The 24,106-nt window shown below is 56.7% G+C and overlaps 1 protein-coding gene across 4 annotated transcripts in view; it reads right to left on the minus strand.

Annotated features, from left to right (window-relative positions):
* Positions 1–293: 293 nt before the first annotated feature.
* ACSF3 (acyl-CoA synthetase family member 3) overlaps positions 294–24,106 on the minus strand; it is a 65,900-nt gene continuing 42,087 nt past the window's right edge. For 2 of the 4 annotated variants that reach the window (XM_075101152.1, XM_075101153.1), the window contains exons 8-10: positions 4,436–4,570; positions 3,689–3,800; positions 294–571 (exon numbers count right to left, since the gene is read on the minus strand). In XM_075101152.1, the coding sequence (XP_074957253.1) occupies positions 454–571; positions 3,689–3,800; positions 4,436–4,570 (365 nt within the window). In that variant the 3' untranslated portion in view covers positions 294–453. Of the gene's footprint in view, positions 572–3,688; positions 3,801–4,435; positions 4,571–17,390; positions 18,038–24,106 lie in introns of those variants that run through there. The other 2 variants (XM_075101156.1, XM_075101154.1) reach the window with 2 other exon arrangements.

Genomic DNA, 24,106 nt, shown 5'->3' on the forward strand with positions numbered 1-24,106 from the left:
AGCAGCTGCTGCTGGGACCGGCTCGGGGTGGATGTAGAGGTGTTTGTGGTGTTTGCTTTTCACTTGCCTCCCACCACCTGGGTGGGAGCTAGATAGAGCAACCCTGGCCAGCACGTGCCTGCTGCTGGCACTGGCATGGGGGGCAGTCCTGACCCAGGACCCCCAGAGTGTCATCCCATGGTTCGCTTCTAGACCTAGGACTGCCCTGAGCCTCCTGCAAATGGCTCCTGCATGAGGAAGGTGGCCCTGCAGCTCTGGCTCAGCTCGGCCAAAGAGACCACGTGGGATGAATCCTGCTTTTATCGGACTTTATTCATGGGCCAGACTGCAGTGAGCCCAGTCCTGCCACTGCTAATCACCGCTGGTACCTCGTCAGCGCCGTCGCAGAGGGAGAACGGATGCGGTGGAGGACCAAACACCCCCAGGCTCCCACTCCTGGCCCGAGGCCGTGCTCTAGGCTGGGTAAAAGCGCTGCAGCAGCTCTTTCTTGTTGACTTTTCCCATCTGATTGCGTGGGATCTCCTCCACCACGATCAGCTCTGTCGGGATGGTGTACGGTGCCATGGTGTCCCTGCAACATAGAAGTGCAGTCCGTTACAGCCGAGAGACCGGTGCTTCCAGCCCCTCCATCCTACAGAGCCTGTCCTGAGACCTCACAAACGCCGCCGGACCCAGCGGGGATTTGCTCCCGGACCCTGCACCCTGCAGGCAGCCACCGTGTACGAGCGAGCCGCCCCAGCCGTGGCTCTCCAGGCAGCGGGGCAAGCGGCTTTGGCTGAATGCAGAGCACGCCCTGGCTCTCTCCTAAGGGCTCAACACAGACCACGGGCGACCGGTGGGACTCAGTGGTCGCACTGTTCTGTGGTCACATATTTCTGTGCTGCAGAAGAAGGGGGCTGGAGAGCAGCCCCTCTGCAGGACAAGCTGTCCTGAGGGCACCCACAGCCCCAACTGCCCTGAGCAGCCCCACCTGGGACACCCACCCATGCCCCAGGAGCCTGCTTAGGCTCAGCCCTGGGCCCCAGCCTCCTCCTGAGCTGTGCTGTGGGGTACCTGCTCCCAGCCTGTCTCTGCAGGGAGCTGTGCTGCCATCAGCTCATCGCTGGAGGGACCCCTCAGAGGCGCAGAGCTCATCTCCAGCTCCGTCCTTGGCCCCTTTTCCTGGGAGGACTTTGGCCCCACGCTGTAGCTCATCTCTGGCCCTGTTTTGCTCCTGCCTGTGCTCCCTGGTTGCTCCCTGGACCTGGCTCATCACTTGCTGTGTTTTGGGCTGGTGATAGACCCTGTTACCGGTACCTGGCTTCAGCCCCAGCAGTGAGGGCCCTGCCTGTGCTGGGTCGTCCTCGGGTGCCAGCCCTGCCACGCAGCACCCGTGAATGCAGCGCCACCCACCCACCCCTTGGGAAGGGGCACAGAGAGCCTTTGGCAAGCGAGCCGGAGCAGAGCCCCTGACGTGGCCCCATCGACCCTCCTCGTTAGAGACGGCACGGGAAAACAGCGCAGCGGCGTGATGGGTGCTGAACCCCCACGTGCTGCTGCCCGTCCCCAAAGACCGAGACCGCAGGTGAGCCACCGCCCCGGCGCGCCGGCGACTTGCCAGTGACTCGCAGCCCTGTGCTCCGGCCCATGGGGGGGGGGGTCTTCCCGCTGCGGGAGGGAGCCTGAGCGCCGGGTATCGTCCCCGTGCCCTTTGCAAAGCGCAGAGGGGGGGTTCTCCTGCCTTCTGCTGCCTGTGTGTCACCAACCTGGGGCCGCGCCCAGCTCCAGCAGCGTCCTGGCACTGACTCTAATGCGAGATGCCAAGTCTGCTGAGCCCTTCAACCATCGCCTGGCCCTCCTCCTCCCCCCCCCCCGCCCGCCACCAGCACCCCCTGCCATATGGATGCCTCTAACTTGGGATGGCGCCTGTCGCCGGGAAGCACAATTGGAGGCGAAAACCGCAAAATGAATCACTCTGAAGAGGGACATGTGTCTCCTGCCAGGGAGTGCGAGAAAAAGGGCCAAACGAATGTAAATGACATAAAAACTAAAGGGGAGCGACAGGGCGAGAGGCAGACGGGGGAGCCGGAGCCGTGCCTGGAGCCAGAGCTGAGCAGGGAGCAGCAGCCCCGGAGCAGCCCGGGTGGGTGGTCGGTCCCTCCGACCCTCTGGGGGCTTTTGTTTCAAGGGTCCTGCCCTTGGTCTGCGCGGGCAGAGCAGCATCGCGTCTGCGCACGGAGCCGGGGACGGCGACCGGAAGGCACGGGCAGGGACAAAGCGGGGCAGGCAGGGGCTGCAGCCCCCTGCCCTGTGCCAGGGACCCCCAGAGCAACACCTGGGTGACCCGCAAAGTGCACGTGGGTGGCCGAAGAAGGGATCTGAGGGGTCACCGATGTGACAGCGTGGTGACTATCTCCCTTCCCTGTTCTCCATCACTCCTGCCCCGTGCTGAGGCCATGAAGGGTCCTGGATGGAGAACCCCGGAGCGCCAGGCCCCGAACCGACCAGGACAGGCTGAGCCTGGCCAGGAAGGGGCACCTCAGCTTGCAACAGGACATTGGTAAAATCAAGCAAAAGCTGCTGGTGGCCGTGGGCTGCCCTGGGAGGAGCAGGAGTCCCAGATGACCAGCAGCCAGAGGGTTAATGTGTGCACAGCAGCAGGAGGGACACCCTGGCGTGGTCTTGGCCCCTCTGCCTGAGCAGCAACCTGGTGTGGGTTTGGTTTCTTTGTTTGCTTCTCTTCCCCCACTACGTAACTGTTTAATCAGAGCAGCAGCCGGCCAGCTAGCGTCTTCCTTGCATTTGCTAAATCGCAGTTCCCCCAACTGTGATTTTTGCAGATCCAGGGGAAATCTTTAATTGGCTGCTGCGCAGCCCCTGATGAAACAAGTGCTCCTGCCGCTTACAAAATAGCGCCAGCCTCGCCAAAAATATCCGCAGCCTGAAGGAGGGAGTTGCCAGGAAAAGAAAGAATCTGCTATTAAATATTTTGCTAATGGAATATTAGCGATAAACCTGGTGGTTCTGCTTCCTGGCTCCCGCCTGCTCCCGCTCCCACGGCTGGTGCCCGAAGCCTCGGCACTGGCCGCTCTCTGACCGATCTGAACGGGGAGGCGCAGGTTTCCACGCTGAAACCTTGCAGGATGGCAGGCGGCCACGCTGTGCCGTGCTCTCCAGAAAGGCACGGATCACTGGTACCGAGCAAGGTCCATGAGCTCTGGTGTCCCCCACCTCTCCAAACCCCAGGGGAGACGTCTCCGGGGTTAACTGGGGACTGGGCTGGGCCGGCTTCCAGCAGGTAGGAAGGTCAGCAAGGAGTAATTGCAGCAGCGCTGGGGAAAAGCTGAGCAAATGTTCTTGCTGCTGAGGAAATGTGAAGCTCCCCCTGCCCTGGTGCTGGCTCCGTGCTTTCTGCCAGCGGCTGCGCTCAGGGCTGCGGGGTAAGAGCCACTTGGCCGCACCGTGCAGGTCATCTATGAAAGGCACTTTTGGGGCAAGATGCCCATTTATTTCCATTAATTCACATGCTCAGTGACCTCTTGGTTGGAGCTGTGGTTTTTTCTCCATCCCCAGAGCCTGAGGCACAACGTTGCTCGTGGCCACCCCTTCACCCCTCCTCTGGCCTGTCCCTAATGAGGGTGCTGCAGGCTTTGAGCCTGCCCTCCCCCGTGCTGTGCTACTCGCCGTGCACCGCCCCGTGGCACCTTACCTGGCCCAGTCCTTCAGGTCCTTCACAGAGAGCATCTTGCCCTTGCGCAGCTGCACGACAGCACTGACCCGCTGGCCCCAGACCATGTCCGGCGGCCCGATCACAGCCACGTCTGCAGAGAGAGCAGAGGACTCGGCCTGAGAAACGCCAGCGATTTCTGGGGTGAGGGGTGGGGTTGAAGAGGGGCTCAGCACCGCCAGTAAGGTGCCAGCAGCAGTGGGGTGCAGGGAAGAGCAGTATGTGGAGGAAGATGCCCTGGGATGTTAGTACAGGAGAACAGCGGGACTTCTGTGCTGACAGAATTTCCAAGAACAGAGCTTTTCACCAAGGAAAAGGCAGAAAGCCTCACGGTTTGAGTAATTTAGAGTCAGTGGGGAAGAATGTGATGCAGAGTGGTGTGAAGCTGGGGCACTGCTTCCATCCCCTCGTACAGGGTCACGCACAAGGGCAGGACAGATTTCATTATAGTCTCATTTCCAAAATCAGATGAGAGCGGCTGCTGACTCGGCACTTGTCTGCAGGCTTCACGGCTTCAGCCCTGGGAGACAAGTAACGGCAGGCTTTAAATGCAGCCTGCTCTTCGCTCGGACCCAGCCTCGCTAATGGGAAGGCTGGGAAAGAGCCTCCCGGCACGAGCCCTCGGGCAGCCTTGCGTCTGCACCCGCCGAGCCAGGGCTGTCGCTAGGGCCAGGCTCCCACGCGCCGTCCCTTCTCGGCACGGTGGGGGACCAGGGAAGAGCAGCGTACCTGTGATGTGCGGGTGCGCGAGCAGATGACGCTCCACCTCCAGAGCGCTGATTTTGAACCCCCCGTTTTTGATGATGTCTACCGAGGTGCGGCCCTTGATCCAGTAAACGCAGTCTTTGTACACTGCCGTGTCTCCTGAAAAGTAAAGCGGGCTCTGTCAGAGTCTGTCCCTTTGCTTCTCCTCCGCCTTTCCCAACACGCGAATGTGACACTCGGGTGATGCGCTGAGCCCGGCTCACTGTACGGACATGCGGGGAGAGCCACGCTCAGCGTCACAAGCATCTCTGCAGAGACCGCAGGGATGGGGTGCCAGCCTTCCCCACACGCCAGCCTGCTCCCGGAGTCACGCAGAGGGGAGAGAGCCATTGCTTTTCTACGGAGGGAAAGGGAAAAAAATAAGGCTATGCACCCAGAAGCCCTTTAATATGGACGCAATGAAAACAGGAGCCATTGCTGCAGGTCAAGATGATCACTGGAGCACTCTCGACATGGACCACAAGGCAAACAGGCTGCAGCTCAGCCCTTTCCTTGCCTTCCTGGCAAAGAAATCGCTTGTCCTGTCCCGGTAGGATGTGACTCCTTGCCCCATCACCGGGGCTGCTCAGCCCCCATCACATGGTCCCCAGCCTCCGCTTGCTCGTGCCGGCAATGAGACACCCGCCTCCAGCAGCCTGCAAAACCCATGGTGGATCTTTCCCAGCAGCTCCAGCGCTGTGTGCGCGCCCCGACCGCAGCCACCAGCCCCTGCCATCCCCCGGAGCAGCCCTTGCTCTGGGGACTTCCAGCTCTTAATGCTGCTGCTCGTGAGGGGGGCTTTCCTCCACTCCTGCCTGGCTACTACTAATAAAAAAAAGATGGGGGATGATGTCGGGAAGACAAGACTGTCCTAAGCAACATGTTGGATCCGACCTGTCCTTTCTGCAGAGGGAGGAGGCGTGTGGCAGGTGTGATCCCGTAATTAGCTGCTCACGCTGAGGCTGGGAAGATTGAGGAGAGAGGTCATGTCAGCACAACCTGGCTAAATGCTTAACAAGCTGGTGTACTTTGATAGCTACTTAAGATGATTACTCACATCCTGCTAATAGAGCCTTTGCCAACCGGTGGGTGAGGCGGGGGGGCTCGGGACCTCACATTTCCATTTCAGAGCCTTGATGGCAGCACCAGGGGGGCCCTTAGCTCTCCCCGCTCTGCATGTCAGTCTCCGTCCTCTCCTTAATGATACGCACTGCCATTGTGTCCACACACCCGGCCCGCTCCCCGCTGCGGCTTCGCTCGCAGACCTCATTTCACTGCCGGCTGGAAAGCTCAAACAGGGAGATGAGACAGAGATTGGCAGCAGGAAAAAGCAGCTTCCAACAAAACAGGGTGAACTGGCACTGCTGGGGCTGCGGGAGTTCCCACGCTCGCTTGCCTTGCCCTGTGCCCGGGCGTGTGTCCCAGATCTGGGGAACGAGGACAGCCCGGGGTCCTGGACCGCAGCATCCCTGGGCCAGGGCCCCGCTGAGCCAGGAGGACCTGCTAAACCTCTGTTTTGGATGAAAGCTGTGTAAGGAGCACATGGGCTCTGGTACGGGTCGAGACCTGGGGACTCGAGTGGCCCAAGGAATTGCCTTCCTACTGCCAAGGACCGCATAGATCCCTGTCCTCTCCTTCAGAGATGAGGTCCCCTCTCCTCCAGGGGACTCCCAGTGTCACCCCGCAGAGGTGAGCACACCCCACCGTTCGTACAGCTGAACCCCACCTCACTCCCCTCCTTCCCAGTGCTCCTCCTGCCCCCCGTTGCCCTCCAGTGCTGCTTTGCAGCGCTCCCAGCACACTTCACAGCCCAGGTACCTTAGGACACATCCACCAGCTACGCAGCTTTACAAAAAAAACCCCCATTTCCAGCTCACCTCTGGCACGCCACGGGGTTTGCGTGTGGTGTGTGCAAAGGCACCGAAAGCCCAGAGATTTATGGTGTCAAAGCAATGAAATATCAGAATCAGTTCTGAAATTTGGTCTGTTCCCCAGAAGAGCTGTGTCCCCGCTCAGCTGGCAGATGCCAAAATCCTGAGCAGCTCATCTTGCTCAGTTCAGCCAGGGAATGATTAATTGTTCCTGTATTTGCCTGCCTGCCTGTTGGCACGCTCCTGGATGTTGAAGGCTGTCTGGAATATTTTAAAGTTGTGGGAGAGTTTTAAACTTGGGCTCTCTGGGTGTTTGGCTGCTCGGGGTTGAAAGGAATTCATGACTGCTGTGATAAACTACCTTCTACGCCCGGTATCACTGTGGCATGTGTGACTGACACGGGGCTGGAGAGCGAACATTAATTAAAACGTGGCACTGGGGGACCGGAGAGCCACGAGCTTTCGGCAGGGAGATCAGGAGCCGCTTATTCATACTGAGAAGACAGTGAGAGGAGAGGGAATTCAGACCTCGTTCAATGACACGCAGTTCCCATGTTGCTCTTCAGGATTCAAGCATACAAAAGCTGCCACATTAGCATTTTCCCCTGCTCTGTGATGGGGAGAACGGTCCCAGGGATAGGTCCAAGGGACAGTTGGGTCCATGAGACAGACCTGCGTGGGGGCAGGAGATTTCTCTGCACCAAGGTCTCCCAGCATGAAAGCTGAAGGACCCTGAGCCTCCCCGGATGACTCGCTCCCCTTATCTCTCCTTACAATGAGCAAGGACTGAATTCACATCCCTGCGTGCCCTTGAGTTTGTCGGGGAGGCATCAGCCACGGCTGATTTCTCTGGAGCCTGTTAGCAAAACAAACTGCAAGGGCAGAGCCTGTCACCGGGGTCTTGTCTCTGACCTGCTCCCTCTCCCCGTGCACGGGGCCTGGGCAGAGCGGGACACACAAGACCCAGCAATGCCTGGCCTTAGATCCCATTTTGCAGCAAGGGAAGTCTCTGTGCCTTGCTTACAGCAGCAGGATTTCAGGGCATGCCTGTACCATAACAAAACACCCAAGCTGGCAGCAGCCTGAGCTCCCAGTGCTGTGTGGCGTACCCATCCCGGCCCCACAAGCCGTGCCGAGGCGATGCGGGCGCTGCGCTGGAGCCTGGCGCTGGAGCAGGCTCGTTCGGCTGGACACGGTGCCCGGCCGGCTCAGCTGGGCGGCAGCTGGAGCCAGGCTGGCTGATGGCAAGCCCTCGTGACCATCCCTGCACGGCCATGGCCAGCACCCCTGCATGGCCATGGCCAGCACCCCTGCATAGCCATCGTGGGCGTCCCTGCATAGCCATCGTGGGCGTCCCTGCACGGCCATGGCCAACATCCCTGCATAGCCATCGCAAATGTCCCTGCATAGCCATCGCGAGCGTCACTGCACGGCCGGCCCCTGCCTTCCCGGCTCTGGCAGGAGCATGGGCAATGTCTGCTCACACCTGCCCATGGAGATGTGCCCCGCGCTCAAAGAAGTGCTGCTGCCAACTGCGAAATGTGCTTTTTGAAGGAGCCATGCTCCCTGGGCTGTCGCGCTCCCAGATGTTCTCCACAAAGCCGGGGGCAGGAGGAAGAGTCATTTCAGACTGGGCAGGGAGAGGGAGGAGAGACCCCCTCCTCACCACTCACCTTCCATCCCCGTGCTCCCATTGCTGCTTCTCGCATGGATCCCTTCAGCCCCGTCACCAGCACGGCAAGGCGGGTGGTTAGCATTATTATTGTGATTATTGTGAGCTTCTGAGACGAGCTCTGTAATTTCCCCGTCTCTTTCTTTCCATCTCCCCTCTCCCGTAAGCCGAGCATCAGGGTCTTGCTGTCACTTCCCGTGCTGACACGACGGAGCACGCTCCAGGGGACCGACATCCGCCGAGGACAGCCACGTTACCCTCTGCCCCGCGCCATCTGCTACCAGCCGAGCACATCAAGACGGCGTGTGCGCCGGCACATCCAGCGCAGCAAAGCGCTCGCTGCCTCCCAGGCCAGCGGGGATTTCCTGGGCCAGTGAGACTAGTTAAAAGGATGCTGTCGTTTGCTTAATGACTCTCCCCCACATGCTGCCGTTAAACAGTGCTAAGAGCATCATTTCCAAACCTGGCACTGCGCCGAGGGCCCATGGCAAGGGTTGTGCCCTCCTCCCCTGGGCTCCCAACGTGGGTCCCTGTGCCTGGTGGTGCATGAGCCCACCCAGCCCCTGCAGGCAGCCCCACTGCTGCCGCTGTGCTCCATCCACCCCGGCTGCCCTGGCTTTTTCTGCTCCGTTATGCAGGCTGCTACCTCCAGCAGGCTGCAGACCACGGCGCTCCTTGCCCAGCAGCCTCCGAGCGCTTTGCCAGTGCCGGCACCTCCTCCCTGGCTGGCAGGGGCAACAGAGGCGACGGGGGAGGATTTCTGAGCAGGGAACAGAACTGGCCCCCATGGGATGACACCACTTTCCAAACCACGTTTGGAAGAGGAGCCCAGCCAGCCCAAAGATACCAGAGTCCTCCTGCCTACTCTGGTTTCAGGAGGACTGACGTGAGCTCGCAGCAGTGAGACAATCTCAGCTTGGGAATGGTGAACCCCAATAGCACCCCATCACCCCTCCGTCCTCGCTCCCAAAGCCTTTCCCTCCCTCCTCCTGCTGGCACAGGAATCGCCCAGGCAGCACAAAGCAGCAGGGCCAGGACAGCCGTGCCCGTGCTCAGATGCTTCCCACAGCAAGGAGCCAGAAACAGTATTTCCCTCCTCGCAGCCAGCTGCACAGGGCAGGGGATTCTGGCTGATGAGAAGATTATGGTCTCTGACACCACATCTCCGCCTCTGCTTGCCCGGGCCACCTCCGACCAGGCTCCTTTCATCAGACAAAGCAGCCAGCGGCAGAAGCCTCCGTCGCACGTGGCTCAGCTCCGGTGCTGCGGTGCAGCTGATGCTGGCGAGGCCGTGGGATTATTGTTTCCCTGACAGCAGCCGTCACCGCTATCTTTGGATTTGTTTCAAGATGCTCAGTGGGCATCTGTTCTGCGAAATGTTAAAGGCTCTGCTGAGCTGCATACTGAACAGGCTCCTGCGCTGGTTGAGCTGGGGGTGGGCTGCACTTTGCCGGAGTTTCAGACAATTTATATATCTATGTGTGTGTGTATATATAAACTCATAGAATCATAGAATGGTTTGGGTTGGAAGGGACCTTAAAGATCATCTAGTTCCAGCCCCCTGCCACCGGCAGAGGCACCTTCAGGTTGCTCAAAGCTTCATCCAACATGGTCTTTTATATCTATATCTATAGATATATCTATATCTAGCCATAGCCATAGCCATAGCCGTATCTACATGTCTTTTATATATCTATTTTATATATCTTTTTTATATTTTGATATATATATTTTATATATCTATTTATATACCTTTTCAAGGTTACTTTTGCTTTAAAAATGAGGCTTTTTGGTAAGATCTGTTTAGAGGGAAGGGTCGTCTATAGCTAGATACTTGGCAATGGCTGCTGGACTGTGGATGCACACCTTGCCCAGATGAACTCTAAGAAGCAGACACGCTGCAATGCAGAGCCTATTTCCAAACTCAAACCGCAGAGATTTGTGCAATGAGGCTCTTCAAGTTGCAAAATACTTGTTGCAAAGATGAAAGGGCCCTTGTGATTCTGCCACTATGGCCTTCAGTTCGTGCCCCTCCTTCGCATAGCCGAGAGATCTCCCAGCGACGGACACGGTGCCCGAGCCACTTTCCCAGGACGTGCTGAACAAGAGCCTCTTTGCTCCCAAGAGCAGAGCTTACAGGAGCAAACCCTCCCTGGAGCTCCTGTACCAACACCCTCACCCATGGGACAGCTTGCTCCTGGCAAGCATTGCAACGTTTCTACATCAAAGGTGTCATGAGCAAACATTTGAACCAGCCACTGACCAAGAGAACACTTTGGCTGGAGAAATGAAACGCTGAGCAGCTTGGAGAAGCTCTGAGAGAGCAGAAGTGCACAGGAAAGAATGAGACTTTTCAGGTAAATCACGAGGAACAGTGACTTCAGTCCAGTCTAGATGCAGAGCCGGGACTGTCTTAGGATCTGCTGGAAAAACCCAGCGAACAGTGAAGTGTTGCCCTCGTAATGGGTCTGGCCCACTGGGCTTCATTAAGCAAAGATCTCAGCCCTGCAAATGGGTGCTGAGGAGAGGGCGGCACCCAGGAGGAGCCCACCACCCCAGCCACAGCCCGTGCCGCCCCGACATCCCTGCTCACCGGGGACAGATGTCACTCGGGTGCCTGGAAGGACGGCGAGATGAAAGCTTGTTTGGTAACACGTGTCGCCAGCTTTGCGGCAATGACAGTGTCAGCTGCGCCGCGACGTGCGAGCTTCAGCTGCGGCTCTGCGGGCTGAAAACTGGCACGCCGAGGCGACGCGAGAGCAACGCGGCACCACACTGACTTGCAAATTGTCACACGGCCTTTCCTGGCTTCTGGGAGGTTTTTCACCAGCCCCACATTTATACACCTATTCCTTTGTATTTAAAGCTCCCCAGAAGAGAAGCGCCAGGCGCCTCCCAAGCAGCTCGCCGTGCCGCCCCAGCAGGTGGGAGGCAGGAGAGCACAGGCGCCCGAGGACGCGTGCTGCAAGGTTTGCAAACCGAAGCCACGCAGGCGACCAACACCACAAAGAGAGCCTGGCCTGGGAGCGTCAGACCGAGTGGATTTTGCTGTTTGCAGCTGCAATGCGAAAGACTCGCTCAGGACCTCCCTGGCTGCGTTGCTGGGCAGGATTGAAGCTGGGCAGAGCTGGCACTGGTAATGCTTGGCACGGCAGCATTCGTGCACATCAGCAGCAGGGAAAAGCAGCAGGGAAGGGATGCCGGTGCCCTGGACTTGAGTCCAGCCCCAAGCACAGCCTTTCCCTGGGTCCCGCTCAGGCACTGGCAGCGTGGTGAGGACAGCCTGGGCTCAGGCCAGGTCCAGCCTTCACAGGGGCGCTTGCAGAAGACAAGGCCAGAAGCAGAAGTGTACGAATGCTTTGCTGGAAGCACACGGGAGGCATTAGGAGAAGCATCGTGCACAGTGTGGTGTCAGAGGAGAAAGCCTCATGACTCTGTCTCCCCAGGGGATCCCATGGCAGAAGGGTCCGCAAAGGTCCCTGCCACTCTTGTTCACAATTACATGGCGCTTTTGCAGACCATGGTGCTTTTGCTGTGCAGCCCAAGCACAGCACAGCAGAAAATAACAGGAGACAGCAAAACATCCCTTGGAAAGGGAATCCATTTTGTTGAGAATGAAAAAATGGATTATTTTTTACCCTCCTGCCATTGTGGCAGCTAATGTTCTCATGGGGAGCTCCAGTGTCTTGATCAGATGCTACAAAACATCCCCCGGCGTGGGGCACAGCCCTTGCCCCGGGTAAATGGTGCTCTCAGGCAAGGCTGGGCTCGGCATGCTGCCTTCGTCCGCCCCACGGTACTACCTAAGTGATTTGTTCCTGGTGGAAAGTGCTTGCTGACCCAGCAGGCTGGAGCTGCTTATTTAACAGCTTCCTGGCTGCTGGAGTGGCTTTTCCAGGTTTCAAAAGTGCCTGCAATAAAACATGAAGGTGAGGAGCCCGGCGGGGGGCAAGCCGGGTCTCCAGGGCTGGAGCGGCACAGGGAATGCTGGTGGGCTCTTCCCTGCCAGCAGCAGAATGTAGTTTAAGTGCTTTCTAATATTAATTAGACCTTTTGATGTTAACGAATCATTCCAGATTTTGCAAATTAAGTCTCAGCTTTCAAATGCTTCATGCAGCGTTCCTCAGAGAGCTGGGCTGGAGAGCGGGGACGTCTTGCAGCCACTCTTCCAGCAGACACTGACCCGTAGGGACACAGAAGAGACCCGTGTGGCTGCTCCTTTGGGGACAGTCCCCGTGGACAGGGCAGGGTGGCAGGGGACAGCCAGCAGACCTCCCTCAGCATGCCCTGCAGGGCCCCCGTTGATGGCCCAGCCTGGATGATCCCTGAGAAAGCGTTTTGATCGGTCACCTCCCCTGCCACAGCATGTGTCCTGGCCCGCAGCCGTGCCCCCAGCCTGGCCCTGCTGTTATAGGGGCTGGGGCTGGACCAGCCCCACAACCACCACGAGAAATCGCCACCGGCCACTCCAGCTGCGCCGAGCGAAACAGCCCCAAGCCATCCCTGTTCCCTCTGCCGGGCAGCTGCTGACAGGCTGTCAGGGGGTGGCAGGGGCAGCTGGGTGCTGCTCCCTACCCAAACCAGAGCCTGGGCTCCTCCTGCCCTGCCGGCACTGCTGCGGTCGGTGCCACCGGCTGCACCGAGCTCCCGGCCCTGCTGCGATGCTGCCGATGCTCCGCTCCTGCCGGCCTCAACACCTGCTCTTCTGGGAGCCTTTAAGCTCTTTTTTCCCCCACCCTGAACTCCAGGAGGGATCCCCTGCTGTCAGCTGCTCTCCTGGCATGACGATCCCTCACTTCCAGAGATAAGAGACAGAGCGAGGCGCTCACCCTCCTGGATTCCTCTGCACTCGCCCTACCTGGGGAATTTCCCCTCTCACCAAATGAGCATGTCGGGGGGACCAGCAGGCTCCCAGCTGGCAGACCCCTGGGAAGCTTGCAGGGAGGTGGTTGGAATAATCAGTCTTTGCCCTTCTCCGGTGCCTTTCAGCCGGGAATCTCAAAGCATGCTGATCCGGAGACTAATTAGGCAGAAACGGGAACAGCTGGCAGGACAGCGGCGGGATGCGAAGTGGCCTCCCTCGCTGCTCACACCAGAGCAGTGGGCTGGAGGTTGTGCATCCATCTCTGCTTTACCCTGCGATTAACTCTTACCTGTCTCCCACTGCCCTAAAAGGGTTGTTGATGCTCCTGGTCCACCCCAGGCTGAGGCAGAGCTCACCCTCTGGCAAAGAGACACACATCGGTGATTAAGACGATGATTTATTTTCCAGGCAGGATTGGTCTAACAAGTCTGGGCAAGCGGTGAAAAGCCTGAGTCCCGATCCTGATACTCTCACCGGTTCGGAGAGCTGAGCGAAGATCTGGGGGCTCAAACCCCCTTTGCCTGAACAGGGCTTTGGGGGAGCGAGTCCCAGGCCCCGGGCCAGATCTCACCAGCACACACAGCTCAAGCGGGGCACGCAGGGGCCCAGCCGGGGCTAGCGATGGCCACCCCGCCCAGTCCAGGGCAGCTGTGGGACCACAGCTGGCAGGCACGTCCTCCTGCCTTTGGACACAGGTTTTCTGGAGAAGCTGGGCAGGATCAGGGTCCTGCCTGCAGATTAGGTCCATCCCGGGCTGTTACACACAGCCCAGCAGCTGAGCACAGAAATGCTCCTTCCCGCTCTGAACACCAAGCTGTCGGCTTTGGGAGCATCCTGCAGCAACGAGCGCCACGTGCCCATCGCGCCTCACATGGATGAAGACTTCTCCCCACAGGTTTCAAGGTTCCCCGGTCTTTCCAGGGCAATTCAGTGTCTCACTGGTCTCCTAAATCCATGGAAGTTATTTCTTCTGTAGGTAACGCAGACAGAGAGGCACCGGGAAGCTGCAGAGCGTGGCATGGCAGTGACACTCCTGCAGCCACTCTGCCCACGGCCAGGGAAGGGAATGGTTTTCCCACCCCTCTCAGCACCAGCTCCCCGCACAGCTCCCAGCCCCAAGCCCAATGCTCAAAGAAATGGGTTTTCCCCACTGCCAGAGGTTCCTCTGCTTGACAAAGCCACGGGATGAGACATGGAGAGGACAAACGATTAGAAGGCGAGCGCTAAAGGGCGTCTATAGGAATTAGATAATCTGTCCTCTCTGCAGCCAAGTGCCCACCTTGATGGGCAGAGGGACAGGAGGCTCTGCGACACGTCTCCGTTATGGACATAAACCTTTCCCTTCCCCCACGCAATGAAAACTGCATCAATAGATCCCCCATCTGCTCACATACATCACACACTTCACTCCAGTTTATTAGCTGGAATAAATCATAAATATTTCATTATACATCAACGACGCTCGACTCTGGGAAGGCGCAATCCATCACCTCGACACTCCTTGCGACCTGCCGCCATGCAATAAGCTTTCCAGTCTATTAAACAAGATTGATACAGTGTGCTAGGATGGACTAGGGGAATTTATTTATGGAGTGCTGGGAGAGGGAGGGCACCGAACGCGTGGTGCCACACGGGCAAATCAGAGCTGTTCCCGTTAGCCCCTCGGACCGGGCAGCCCAACCAGAAAGCCTCGGAGGAGCAAGAGGCAGAGCCCTCCCCGAGCACGGTGTGAGGTAAGAAGATGCCGTGGCAAAGCAGGGCCCGGGCTGAACCCCGGGGTGCCCAGCTCCTGTGCAAGGAAGGGGAGCTCCCGCTCCAGGCTGGACCGCACGGATGGATCGGCGGAGCTCCAGCAGAAAGCTCCCGCCTCGCCCCGCTCAGCACCCGCACGCTCATCGGCACAGAGGGGGAGACCCCAGCGCTGCTGGGGCTGCACGAGGGCAGTAGCTGCTGTTCTGCGCTGGAGAACAGGTTCCTCAGCGCTGTGAGAGCTGCATGTGCCCAGAAATACTGTAGTGCCAGCGTTTTGCTACTCTTTGAAGCTCCAGGCTCATTTTAACGCCACGCCTTCTTTATTTCTGCCCATCGTGAAAACGAACATGTTCTCCAGCTCAGCAGAGGCCAGCAGCAAACAGAGGGGACCTTTGCAGCGCACAGTGCAACCACAGCGCTGCTCCTCGCCCTCCACCGCCACCACGTCCTATCGTGTCGGGCACTGCCGCCCCTGCTTCACCCTTACAACCTTATTGCTACCGCACACGGCAGCAGTGCTCCCACGAACTGTCGCTACCTCCCCTCCGTCAGAGGTGCAAAGATGAAGTGATGCACGGAGGGTGATGCAGAGCAGCCCTGAGCCAAAGCTCGGCGCTCTCAGCCCCTCGGCTGCTGCTCTTTCCATGCCGGAGCTGACGGAAAGCCCAGCACCAGCCCGGCAGAGGCATGTTTGCTCTGACAGGGACCTTGCAGATGGTTGCAGGTCAGCCCCCAGCTCTCCAAGCCACAGCCACTTTTAGGAGCAACAGCAGCGCTGCTGTTAGTAACTCTCGGGTTAAATAGCGGGTGTGCAACCAGCAGATGAGCTACCGGTGCCTGATGGATGCTCAGCAAGATGCTAACCTGGCGCACGGTAATCCGGAGCCTCTCCGTGGCGCGCTGCGCTGCTGGGATTGATTAGAGGCAGCTTTGCCCCTGAAAGGGATTGACACAGCCTCGGCAACGATGATGTATGTGTACATATCTATTTAATGAAATGCTAAATGATAGGCTAAATAACAGAAGCAACTTTAGCTTGATTTATTGCATGGAAATGAATAATGTTTGTCACTGCTGTCAGCCATCTTGGCTAAGAACAGAGGTTACGAGCACAAATTGTAGCTAATTAACAGTAATTAGCACTTCTGAAATTCTGGATTTGGGCTCCTTTGCAGAGGCCGGTTGTGCAGCAGCGCCTGTCCCAGCTCACAGGCCACCTGCCCGGGCTGCCGAAGGCTCGCCACCGCTCCCTGTCACCTCCTGTCCACTCTTGCTCTTCAGCACACACGTTGGTGAAACCAGGCTGCTTTCCCAGGGCTTGCTCTGCTCCTCCTCTGCTCCCCGGCTGCTGCCTCGTGTCCCCGACCGCTTCAGCGGGGAAACGTGGCAGGAAAAACCTGGGCTCCTCTGGCAGCCTCCTGGCATCAAAGTCAACACCTGACCCTGCCTTCCTTGGCCTTTCCGCAAGTGCTTGCATCCTCTTTTGCGTTACAAGGGGACCCAAAAAAAGTTCCTGTTGATCCTGATCCAGGGTGTAAAGCTGAAATCTTGAACTTCCACGATGGTTAGTCCTGCCAACCTCCCAAAGATCGGCTTGCTGCTGCCTCCGGAGCCTCTCACAGCAGTGGAGTGGCTCTTTGGGGCTACTCAAGTCCACCTACCCTCACCTGGTCACTTGGACCAGCAAAATGCCTTCCCTGGGCTCAGGACAGACAATGACCAAAAGGAAATAGGCTGCTTCGGCAGGGGCATGGGTCTGCTCCCGTTGCGGTGAACCGAGGGTTTGGTGCGCGCCGCAATCATTAATAAAGCATCAAAGGCTCCTGAGGGGGAAGAGTTTGAAACTTCTTCAAAAAGCACATGCATATTAATAATGCACCAATTATTAATGAGGAAAGCATCTCCCCTCCCCAGCAATCTCCAGGGCTCCTGTTTGCTCGGGTGCTGCCTTGGGTGCAGCGCAAAAGCCCGTCCCGGCAACCCGGCCCTGCCCAGCAGAGCCACCGGCACCAGCTCTCTGCCGGCACCGCGCTTCTCGAACCAGCAGCTACCCTGGCCCCAGCAGCCCCGGCACAGCGCCTCAGTGCTCTCCCTGGCAGCAGCCCCACCTATTTGCTACCTGTCTTGCTGCCAAAACCCTCCAGTGGAGCCAGGGAGCAGGAGAGGAGAGCAGCTCAGCAGCTGCAGCCCAGAGACGCGTCCCTGTGGCTGCGAACAGGCAGGTCAGCTCAGAGAGGGGCAGGCTGCTCTCCTTGCAGGTCCCATCGACCGGTGTGTGGTGTCAGGGAGCCTGGCGAGCCCCAGTACTGATGCTTTGCAGGGGGGCGATGGGTTTCCTAGGAAAACCCAGCCCAGAGCAAGCTCTGCTTCAACCCCCCCTGGAAGGGAAGAGCCCTTCACCCTCTGGCCAGGCGGAGGAGCTGCCCCGAGGGGTCTGGCTGGGGACTCTCGCTCTCCAGACACGGGCTGTGCAGCCACCGAGCTCAGCCCAGGACAGGGAGGTTTGTCATTGCCTGCAAACTGCCTGGCGGTGGTGGGAGCCCTGATGGGAGGTGCGGACCTCCAAAGACACCGATACACCGAGGATGCTCCTGGTTGCTCCCATGGGATTGCTCCCCAGCACAATATCTGAGAGCAATAGGTGGCTGTCACGCTTTGCAGGCCACCGTCCACTGAGGCAGAGCAAGATTTTGATGCTGTTGCAGATTTCTACCTGCGTGAAATCTGGAGGTAATTTAATGGCTCACAAGAAAGGAAATAAATCTATTAGAACGGAATCGCTGTTTGTTTACGTATCTTGCCATGAACATCACCACGAGCAGCAGCAGCAGCAGGTGTATGTGCAAGCACCATTTATTTACATAATAAAATTGCCAAGTAGATTTGTAGCTCAGGGGCATCCTTGCCTCTCCGTGCGCCTGCCTAACTCCCATTAGCACTAATGGTAGGTGCGGTGCGCTCAGCAAGCGGGGAACAGACCCTCCAACTGCCCTAATGGCTGGTACTAAGAGATGTAGGGATGCAGATGTCTCGATGCGTTGGTTCTTCTCCCCCAGCTTGGTCAGGGGATGGGAACTGCATCGCAGCATCAAGCTGCTTTGCAGTCCTCCCCATCTGCGAGACCTGTCGGGTCTGCTGCAAGCTGCCTGCTCCTGGGAGAGAGGGGGTTAAGCAACTGGCTCCCCACTCTCAAAACTTCTCCAGAGACCCCTGGAGCATCCAGCAGGAGGGAAGAAAGAAAAGCAGGAGAAAAAAAAAAAACCCATCCTGGAATGAATTCATGTCATGCTCTGCAATGGGGAAGTTTGTTTGTATTCCACAGGCAACAGCGCTGAGCCTGCTGTCAGAGCCGTGCTGGGAGAAAGGGCAAAACCCCGCCGAGATGAAAGAATGTGAAGCACTGGTACAGCCTCCCCTGGCATTTACACCTGGAAAAAAAAAAAAAATCACTCAAGGGCATCTCACAAAGAGCTGTGCTAATAAGGCACTCCTCCCCACGCTGTGTGGCTGTGCCGGTGGAGCAGGAGACGGAGCAGTGCAGGGAATGCTGGCAGCATCTCCAGGTACCTGGGAGGCGAACGCTGCAGATAACACAAGTCTGATTTCAACCCAGTAATCCCGAGCTGTGCTCTCCCCCTCTCTGCCTCCATCTATGGGGCAGGGGGAGTCTGGGACTTGCTGCCGGACAGATGAGGAGTGCAGCTACCCCGGCTCGGCTGATAAATCAGTGACACCTCCCTCTCACAGCCCTATTTTTTAAAGGCTCCTCGTGTTTATTGCACCCCTCAGGCAGCAGGGTGGGAAGCCAGGACGATGCTCCCTGACCCTGTGCTGTACCCTCAGGGTTTGCCTCCACGTCCTACGTCGTTTGCCATCCCGCAGCCTGTTCGGTACAAATCCCCCCGTCCGTGCTCTGCTCTACAACCCCAACCCGAGGGCTGTGAGTGGGCTCACGCCACCACACAGACCTGGCTCTCCTCTCAGGAGGACTTTTCTCCTGGGGCACCTTGATCCGAGAGCTCTGCCTAGCACAGGAGGGAAGGCAAGGCAGTATTTAGGCAGGCCCGGATTAACCTCCTTGTGACACTTAGTCCTGCGGCACCACGCCTTCACAAAGGGTTCACCCCAAAGGTGCATCTTCTGGTCACTCTGGTTTTAAAGAACTGATATTCCGAAGAGAGAAAAGCACAGGAAACTACAGGACAGGAAAGATGTAGGTTATTTTTGGTCCGATTTGCATGAAAATAGGCTACAACCCCAGCCATGGGACTGCACCAGTGAAGTTGTGGTGGATGTAGGAGGTTGCGTACCAAAGCCTGGAGCCTTGGGTTCTGCACACGAAGTCGAGGCTGGGGGATCCCCCAGCAGGAGCACTTCTGATGCCTGCTCCTCACGCCCACGCGGACTGGGACAGGCAGGAGATGGGCGCAGACCATCCATGCACCTGGTGGCTTCCTTCTTTGTGAACTGCGAAGCTCACCCCATCCTCGGCACCATTTCGTGGTCCTTCACAGACATAGAGGATTCTAGGTGAACGCGAAGGGCTGGTTTAAGGCTAGCAGCTCTCTAAAACCCACAGATGAACAGAGCTAGCAGCTTCAGCTTAACCTCCAGGCACGTTAGGGGGACTTGGAAAGCATCATCCACTCCATCCCCTCCAAACCCTCTCCCCTCCCCATGATAGGGGCTTCCCAGCACGCCCAAATGGCCAGCAGGTTTCGGCTAGCAAATACAAAGGCCCATGTCTGTACTATTGTTTCAGGGCCTCGGGGATTGCTGCATATGGTCCCCACTCCAGCCTTGGCCTGGCGTTAGACCCTCTTCTGCGACGTACGCCAGCAGACAAAGCCCTGGGCGCCAGCATTCGGCCAGGAGATGACAGCACCAAAGGGATTAACAGAAACTCAGACCTCGGCGGAGTCTGGCAGCATCCTGGCTCCCGCCTGCCCTTGGCAGGGGTGCTGTACCTCATTTCTGGGTACATGTAGCTCAGCAGGACCAGGAGCCTCTCCAACCCTTCAGCGCGTCGCAGATCTGAAGGACAAGCAGCGGAGGAAGCCTCCCCAGCCCAGGGAGGCTGCACGCCCTGCTCCAAGGGCGCCATACTCCTCTAATGGGAAATAGCAGATAAACGAGCCGACTCTTTGAACGTTTCTGCAAGCCAGGCAGCCAAGACTTTGTAGGTTCACTCATCATTAGCAGGAACTCATGGATGACTGATACGACACAAGCAGGTTGGGCGGAGGGACCCCCCCCGCCACCGCTTACAGGCAGAATTACTGCAGATGGGTTTGCCCAGAGGACAAGCCAGAAAAGAAAATGGGTAAGTAAAAATGAAAAACGTGTTTTGGGTTGTTTGTTTGTTTGTTTTTTTTTTTTTCACATTAGCATTTAATTATTTATAGAAATCCCTGCAGACAATGAGATGAAAAAGAAAACTCAAAGACTAATAAATAAGTAAATGCTCCAAGGTGCGGCAGCCCGGCCAAACGCGGCTGCCACTCAGCTGGCGAAACTTCGAAGAGCACGGTAACCCTGCGTGCACGGCTGAAAATAATAATTGTAATAATAAAAACATTAGACTAAACCCCTCTCCTTTGGCTTCTGCCCTCTGCAGAACAGCTGAGGGATCAATTACACCTTAGCTAAAGAGAGCGGTACCTCTTTTCCACGCCGTGACCTGTCCCAGTCTCTGGTGAGATGAATTATCAAATAAAGCAGACATAACGATGGGAGGTTGTTGACTAAGAGAGGCAGCGGTGGGATATGAGGAAAGATATCTGCCTTAAATTGTTTGCTTAAATATACAGAAGCCTATACTTTTGCTTACAGCATGATACCATTAGTTATAAGTAAATATGTTCTCAGTTGTCTTGAGCGAAACCCAGAGGGATGACTCTTGTTGAAAGTGAAGAGCCTCTCAAAGCCAGAGACATTCAGCTCTTCGTCAAGCGCTATTACCAGCCCAATAAAACACCCAACAAAAACCTCACCGCTTCACGGCGCTTGGCCTTGGATCACGCCTGCTGAAAGTGATCCCTCGCTTCCCTTGTGCTGGGGAAGGACGGAAATCAGGCCACTGGCTTCCCGGCTCGTCCCATGAGCTGTAATCAATTCGTGCAACTCCCCGGCCCTGCCCCACTTAAGGCTGCGCTGGCTTATGTAAATTGAACGCTGAAAACTGTTCCGCACACTAAACAGATTGTGCGGGCACCAGCAGAGAGCCTCAAGCAACGGGAAACCCGGCAAACGAGGAGGAAGGGAAAGCTGAGGACACAAAATAAGGCAGAAAAAGGAGAGATGGGCAAAGGCAGAAGGAAGGTCTAGTTTCAACAGATTTCCTCTTGAGCCGGGCACCTCTGGTGACAGGCAGCTGTCAGGACTGAAGATAATCCCCATCACCTCCCAGGCTTGAAGAACAGGCGTCCCCCCAGCCAGCAAAGCAGCCTTTCACACCCGTAGAACAGGTGCTTTGATAGAGCCCGCATTGGGACCATGGTCTTGTCCTCTGCACGACTGCTCAGGGATCTCACTCGGATGGTTTGATGCTGACCTTCCCCTACGGGGTTTCGAATCCCGCACTGGAGGAGACATGCCATTTATACAGCAGTAAGTAGCCGCTTGAAAGGAAGCCTCGCCAATGATCCAACGGGCTCTGCCAAGCACCATGAGAAAGGCAACTGCGCAGCCCATTTCTTTACCACATCCTGAGCTCAGTCCTGCGCTTCCCCTCTTAACCCACTCGCCAGCTTGCGATTCTCCTGCTAGATCTTCTGACAGGCTTGCAGAGCTCAGCTTGACGCCCCTACAACGTAACGCGGCTGGAGCTGCGGATGGGACTCCTTGCATTAATCCCTGGGATGGGAAGGGAAGGGTCACGCCCGGCGGTCAGAGCCTGGGCGAGCCCCTCTCCCTTCGGGCTGCATGAGCAGCGCTGCCATAGCACAGCTGGAGAGGTAAAAACAAATAGGGACTGAAAGGGAACAGCCTGGATTTCGGAGATGCGGGTGCCTGCTGTTCCCACCGACTCTCAGCTGGGGTGCAATTGCTCCACGCCTCTGAAAACTGGACTCCATGTAGCAGAGGTTCTCAAGTAAAGGGTTGGCATCCAAGACGTTTGATACAACTACAGCAGAGCTCTGTAGAGAGTAAACAAATTCTGTGCCAAAAGCTGCTCTCATTTACAGCTACAAAAATCCCAAGTCACTCTCTGAACTGCTGAAAACACCAGTCTCGTGAGCAGTCAAGGAAACAGGTTTCGTTTCGCTGTGTCCTGACGACCCTAAGGCTTCCAGCCTTCAGGCAAAGCTGGCAATACCGTCTCCTCAAGGAAAAAGAGTAAGTACTGAGACAGGCAGCAGAAAAAGTGAACTTTCTCTCCAGTGTTAGAAGTGCGTGTGTATAAGGAACATTTTGAGATTATACAGGGATCCTTACACGCGGCTGATCTTTACACCATGCCGTCTTTATGTTTTTAATTCTAGAAAGACCTCTTAAATGAGGGCCGGGTGGAAGGGTGAGCCCAGCGCACGGCGGGTCTGGCTTCGCTGCAGAGGCTGCCCGGTGGGTGCCCGCGGCCGCTGCTCCTGTCCCGCGGAGATCCGGTGGGATATCCCTCCTAAAGCAGCACACGGAGCTGTGTTTGGGGTACGCTCGGCATACTTTTGGGTGCCCTTTCATGTCGATTGTGGGAACGTGGGTCCAAGATACAAGCCACTAATGAAGCAGGTGAGCCTCCCTGCCTCTCGCTCCCACTGCCTTTCAGCTCTAACGCTGGATCACGCACCTGGAAAGCGGAGACAGAGCCTTGCGCAACGCTCGCTGCCATCCCGCCCGACTCAGGAGCTTAAGCTATGACAGTCTCAAAAAGAAGCTCCTTCAGCCCAGCCTCGGAGGGCTTACCGAACCTGTAAGTCACGTCATCTGCAACATGTTATAATTATCGAATCGTTTCTTTAAAAATAGAATCTGCATTAACTGGATTTTTGACTAGGAAAGACACTGCAAACAAACAGAAAACCTGCAGATTAGGATGCTAATTAGATGCATTTCTATTTATAATCTGCCTTGATCAGGCTAAAGTAGTTTCTGTTTCAGGTGTCAGTGCTACACCCACGGATGTAAGCCATTCCCTTGGCAGGGAAACACCTGCTTGCCTCTGGGGACAGGCAAGTGTCAGGGAAATAAGCCTGTGCTGGAGGGATCAGGCGTGCGCCGCTCGCTGCTTCTCCTGCCCTTCTCCTCGGAGACCGGCCCGAGAGGAGGAATGGGCTGTGTCTGGCCAAGGATGGCCTGTCCAGGGCATTTCCTACAAACACCAGATTTCTCTGGGCTGGAAAATTGCAGGCAGCTTTGCCTTTTCTGTTAGAAGTGGTGGGGTGGAAATCGCCAAAGAGCCAGGGCTGGGAATGGCAAGGATCTGTGGCTGGTGCCGGCAGGGCTGTCCAGCTACGGACTGGAGAGCTCAGTCTGAAGAGGACAGATAGAATCATAGAATCATTAAGGTTGGAGAAGACCTCTAGGATCATCAAGTCCAACCCCCAACCCAACACCACCAGGTCGCCTAAACCGTGCCCTGAAGTGCCATGTCTGCACGGTGTTTGAACCCCCCCAGGGACGGTGACTCCCCCACCTCTCTGGGCAGCCTGTGCCAGGGCCTGACCCCTCTGGCAGGGAAGACATTTTCGCTAATATCCAACTTAAACCTCCCCTGACGCAGCTTGAGGGCTGTTTCCTCTTGTTCTATCGCTTGTGACTCGGGAGAAGGACACGGGGAGGTCCCTGAAACCAGCCTGACAGTGTCACCGGGCTGCTTCTCTTGACCAGGGCTTCATGGCTGCTGCAAAGGCAGGTCCCGCCTCTGGAGCAAGCTGGGATCAGCAGTGCTGAGCAGGATGCTCCCAACTAAGCCAAGGCTTGTCCTTGGTGCCCGAGTTTGTAGATCACGGCGGAAAGGCCGGAGCCGAGAGAATGGCACGTTCAGCAAGCACAGACAGATGCACAGCGTGCTGCCGGCTGCCCAAGCTTGGCAGCATCTGAACGCCTGCCAGAACTGATGGGTGCTTCTCATTTCTCCTGATGATGTCTTATTCCAGATTAATTTCTCCTCTCTCTCTCTTCTTTTTTTTTTCCTCTGGAGCTCTCTCTTGTGCTGCAGAACATCCAGAAGGAATAAAGATAGCAGGTCCACAGCATTCTCCTTTTTTTCTAAAGCCTTCAAAAACGGCACGTGGGAAGCATTTTGGGCATAGGAATTATTGTTAACGGGAGTCGGGGGAGGGGCGGGGTTGTGACCTGCATAAAAGGATCTAGTAAAAATTAAGTGATAAACCAGGACTTGGCAATGTGAAAAACAGCTCCGAGGTGTTTTTTTTAAATGCAGCTTAAAGAAAGAAACTTAAAAGATATGAGTCATCATTTTGAAATGTGCATCAAACAAGTTAAATAACTCTTACTTTCTTAACGACATATTAATCAAAGTGCATTGATTCCTGAAT

The sequence above is a fragment of the Phalacrocorax aristotelis genome, chromosome 8 (assembly GCF_949628215.1).
Source record: "Phalacrocorax aristotelis chromosome 8, bGulAri2.1, whole genome shotgun sequence".
NCBI lineage: Eukaryota > Metazoa > Chordata > Aves > Suliformes > Phalacrocoracidae > Phalacrocorax > Phalacrocorax aristotelis.